The sequence below is a fragment of the Octodon degus genome, unplaced genomic scaffold (assembly GCF_000260255.1).
Source record: "Octodon degus isolate 3935 unplaced genomic scaffold, OctDeg1.0 scaffold00043, whole genome shotgun sequence".
In the NCBI taxonomy this organism is placed as follows: Eukaryota; Metazoa; Chordata; class Mammalia; order Rodentia; family Octodontidae; genus Octodon; species Octodon degus.
The window spans coordinates 5,309,463-5,314,664 of record NW_004524619.1 but is presented as its reverse complement, the minus strand read 5'-3'; the positions used below and the strand labels follow the sequence as shown (position 1 = coordinate 5,314,664).

General features: G+C 38.2%; 1 protein-coding gene across 1 annotated transcript in view; it reads right to left on the bottom strand.

The window, feature by feature from the left end:
• Dennd6a (DENN domain containing 6A) overlaps nucleotides 1–5,202 on the bottom strand; it is a 57,444-nt gene that overhangs the window by 39,475 nt on the left and 12,767 nt on the right. Inside the window, exons 4-5 of the mRNA XM_023715722.1 lie at nucleotides 4,382–4,494; nucleotides 1,926–2,006 (exon numbers count right to left, since the gene is read on the bottom strand). Of these exons, the coding sequence (XP_023571490.1) occupies nucleotides 1,926–2,006; nucleotides 4,382–4,494 (194 nt within the window). The remainder of the gene's footprint in view (nucleotides 1–1,925; nucleotides 2,007–4,381; nucleotides 4,495–5,202) is intronic.

The following is a 5,202-nucleotide window of genomic DNA, read 5'->3' as shown; positions in this document are numbered from 1 at the left end:
AAAAAAATCATTCTTTATCTTTCCATCCTGCATCAATTAGTGGGCAGGGCAAATTCTAGTTATAAACAGTAAAGATGTGTCCTACTAGCTGGGATTAAATAAGATGTACTCATTTTACTTTATTCTTTTTAAAAGACTGCACATTTAGAATGAAAATAATTGCCAAGGTGTTGCTAAGGTTTATTTACTGGTCATTCAACGAAAGACGCTGTAGAGCTGGGTATGGTGGTGCATGCCTATATCCCAGCACTCGGGAGGCAGGACGACTCTGCAAGTTTGAGACCAGCCTGGGCTACAAAGTGAGCCCAAGGCCTGTCTGAGTACAGAGCAAAACCCTGTCTCAAAAAAACCAAAAAAAGATACTGCAAGCTTTTATTAGCTGTAACAATATAACAATTTATGGGGTTGGCATGTTAGCTCAGCTGTCTAAAACTCCTCCTTGGGCAAAATCAGTCAGAGGCAAGAGACTCCCCAGCACCACATGCCGCATCAGCATCAGACACGCCCTTAAAGCAGCCTGAGTCAGGGGGAAAAAAAAAGGAAAAAAAAAGAGCCAGCCAAATAGCTCAGTGGATTAAAGCACCTGCTTAGGCAGGCTCAGCGGCCAGGGTTCGATCCCCCGCAAGCAGTACCTGCCTGCACCTGGGACAGGCTGAGACAAGATGAAGACTGGGCATGGTGGTGCACACCTGTAATTCCAGCTCTTGGAAGGCTGAACACAGGCGGGTCACTACAAGTCCGATCTATGGAGTGAGACCCTGTAGACCCTGTACTAAAATTTAAAAAATAAATAAATAAAAATTTATTCTTTCACTTATTCTAAAATGCTAAAATTAAGAATTTTCCACATACTAACTGGAACTTATTATCAGGATTCATGCACAAAAATTCAACTGCACTTTAAAATCTAGGAACATGTATGTATAATCTAAAGCTAGGCATGGTGGCACACAACTGAGGACTGCCATGAGTTGGAGGACAGTTTGGGCTACATAGTGAGTTCATAGCCTGCCTGAACTACCCAGTGAGACCCTGTCTCAAAAAGAAAAAAAAGTAGGGTCAGCAAGATAGCTCAGCTGACTAAGCGCCTGCTTAGGCAAGCGCAGGGACCAGGGTTTGATCCCCACTCCCGGGGTACGCAAGGTACACACATGTAATCCCAACACTGAGGAGGCTGAAAACAGGAGGATCACCACAAGTCCAAGCTGCACAGTGAGATCCTGTACCAAATACAAAAAAAAAAAAAAAAAAAAAAATCATGAAAAAAGTATAATCTAAAAAAACTGAGTTTAGTACATTTAAAAATGAAATATCTAAAACTTCAAAGGCTGTTAAATGTTTCTATTTTTCTTTTTAAAAAATATATATATTTTTTTAATGTATTTAGTACAGGGCCTACAGGGTCTCACTACACAGATCAGACTCACAGGGATCCTCCTGTGTTCAGTCTCCCAAGTGCTGGGATTACAGGCATGCACCACCACGCCACCACGCCCCACCACGCCCGGTCTCAATCACTGTATCAGTGAGTCTCTTGGGGCGGGGCTGTGGCACAGCATGCTGTCCCCGAGGCTGCCTCAGGAGGCAATTTAGTTGGCTGAGGTATCTGGCCAGCCTTCTTCTTCTTTTTTTTTTAAGTAACAGAGATTAGGAGAATATATTTACTGGAGAAAGAAGGCTTCTGAGAGAGACAGAAGGGGTCTCAAGTGGACTGCCCTATTTCTGCTTTTCTAATCACAATATAAAAATATTAAAAGCTGGGCATGATGACGCATGCCTATAATTCCAGCACTTGGGAGGCTGAGGCAGGAGGATCATCTGAGTTCACGACCAGCTTGGGCTACAAAGTGAGCTCAAGGCCAACCTGAATGAAATCCTGTCTCAAGATGACAAAGAAAAAAATTATTAGCATATATGACAATTACCTTCTGAAAGTAGCCTCTCTTAAGAGATTTATCTCGAACTTGTCGAAAATACACATATCCATAAAAATAAGCAGGGTCTTTCTATAAAAGCGAAAAAATAAAAGTATGTTATTTTGATGTGTCGATGTACATATACAAACACACACATACATATGGCCATCTTTAACATTAGCATCAAATTGCTTTATAAATCCCAATCAAGATGTGCAGAATACATAGAACTAGTTACGCTTTTCTATCAATAAACAATAATTATGACAACAGCTGCCACAAAAAATCTGCAACTCTTCCCAAAGACAAAAGACCTATAATCTAAAATAAGACTTAGATCATCTAAAGTGAGACCTTTCCCTTACATCTCAGTTTATATCCATGATTCATATCTATAGTAGTTATTTTTTAAATTTATGTAATGCTTTTTTTTTTTTTTGCAGAATTGGGGGTTGAACTCAGCCCTTGAGCTTGCCAAGCAAGCACTTATTCTACTGAGCCATCTCCCCAGCCATATTGTAGTTATTGAAGATAGAAAATAACCAAATTCTGTATTTTCCCCAAAGTTATGTATTTTTTAAAATTCTGCCATATTGTTTTTCAATTTTGAATTTGTCAGGGATATAAGTCATCCATCTCTTGAAGTATCCTCATAAAATTTCAAGAGAGAAAATAAGAGGCACTAAATGTTAATCTGAATCACATATACTAGTCAGTTATATGTTAGCCCAATAATAATGAAACTTTCTCAGTGTTTTTTAACACACGATGTGAAAGGTCATTGTACTGAAAAACATGAGATCCTAATGAAATAAACTATGGTTCAATTCCTTATTTGATTGGTATTCTTTCAGTAAGTATTTATTAACCTTCTTCAAAGGTATTATGTTATCATAAAGAAAGGCATAAACCATAATTGTTTAAGAAGATTACAATCTGGGAAGGATATAAAAAGCACAAAAATGATTATTATGTAACAGAAGGGTAGGTGCCAGGAAAAAAAGCACAAACTGTTACAGGAAGATTGAGAGAAAAGAATAATGACTACACAGAAGTGGTTGATTTTCAACTGGGTATTGAAGGATGGATATGATTTATCTATGTCTTTGAAGACAAAGACATTGGAGATTTAGAGGGCCAAGAGTTTGAGCAAAAACAGGAAAAACATAACGTTTCTTAGAAAACCCACATAGGGCTAGGGCAACGGCACAGTGCCTGCCAGGAAGCACAAGGTGTTGAGTTCAATTTCTGGGAAAGGAGGGAGAGGAAAAGGGAGGAGGGAGGGGTAGGAGGGAGAGGAAGAGGGAATAAAATCCACATAGTTCAATTTAGCTAAACTATAGCATAACTATAAGGAAGAAGGTGGACACTGGAAAGGTAAAGGGTCTTACTTTGATAGCTCCAAATACTGAGGACAAGAAAACAGTTCTTTACCCTTTTATCAATTGCTCATCATTTTATATTCTATTTAGTTTTATACTACAGCTATACTTTAGTGCATAACACTGTAAGATAAGAATTCGGACATCTTTAGACAAACTTCTTACTCTCACTGGCCCTCATTTCCCTCATCTACAGAAGGAACTCTCTCAGAGAACTGCACAGAAGATTGATGTGGCAATATATGCTGTAGCGTCCAGCACACAAAATGCCTTCATATTTAAAAGCTATTATTGGGCTGGGGAGATAGCTCAGTGGCATAAGCACCTGCCTGGTAATTACAAGGTCCTAAGTTTGATCTCTGGTGAAAAAAAAAAAAAAAAAAAAAGCTATTATTGTCACTGATAGGAAGAGAATGTTTAACACACATTCCAAAGATAGGCATTTTGCAGAGAGAGGGTTCCTGCCATAAGCAGAACAGGAAGGTCAAATGCAAAAGCTGACTTCAGGCCAGTGACATCAAGTTCATACTGAATGTGCTGACAGGCTAGCCAGGTTGAAATGTTCCCCATGCAGCTAGAAATGTAAGCATAGAGTGCCAAGGACAGAAACATCCAGATTCTAACATCATCTGAATTATTAAAATTGTTTCAATAAACAGTAACTGTAAACAATGCTCATTAGGAAATCAAAAAGCAATAGTTAGATACTGAAGAACAGATACTGAAGCATAGGGGGTTACCACAGGGCACAACTACTGCAATTCTGAATGGTATGGCCTGTTTAGCACCACGCCACACCCCACATCTGAACAAAAAATTATTAACAAAAGAAAATCACCTCAGCATTCTCCTCCATTTCTATAATTCGCAATGGCATTATATGTTTGAAGAGCAACGACTTTACACAGTCTCAATCACTCACATGCTGAAACCTCAGAGTCTCTTAAGAAGCTCAGCCATATAGAGTAACAAAAGTCAAATATTTCTAAATGTTCAAAGAGGTAACTGAGAAAATGAGTTCTGATGTAATAGGTTCTAAGACTTTATTCTCCCATGGATATGTGTCTATAACTACTTTCCAACCTTTAAGTAAACTGGCAAATCTTTGTCAAACTGATCCAGAAGACAATGCAGCGACACCCTCCTCCCCGAAGACTGTCGAAATCTAAAACAAAACTGGGTGTCTCCAAGACAACCTAATGCAAACAAAAATGAAACAAAGTAAGGATAATTTAGTAGAACATTCATTTATCCAGTTGCTTCATTTTTAGAATTGAAAAAATTCTATAAGCATTAAACACATTCTGTCAGGTTTTAGAGAAGGAAAAAGAGATCCTAAGATCTCTTGTGATCTTGTCCATGTGCCTTGCTCAAAACCATTTTTTCTGAATAAAAGCAAAGCCCCAAGTGAAACAGGTCTTAACTCATAAGTCTCTTTGATTTTCCTATTTAATTTTCCCCATGCAATTAAAAATTTTGAGACTCTACCTGATATAATGCTCACGCACAAGTATAATACTGAGTAAAACAAACCAAACATAAATCTAAGTGGGTAAAACAAAACTTTATGTCAACCACAGTGATATATGTACACTACAAGTTACACTGGCACAATCTGGAACAGCTAAATCTTGGAATAGCCCAAATGTCCACCAACAATCAATGGATAAAGAAGATGTGGGGGTTTTTATACAATGGACTCTACCATAAAGGACAAGCTTGAAACATTTCTAGGCAAATGGATGCACCTTGGGACCACACTAAAATGAAATAAACCAGACATGAACGTATGAATATCACGTTGTTTTCTTGTGTCAAAAACTGGAACTGCAAATAAGGACCAAAAATTTATAATAGAGAATGTGAAATGGGAAGAAAACATTCAAATGGGGAGGGGAACAAGG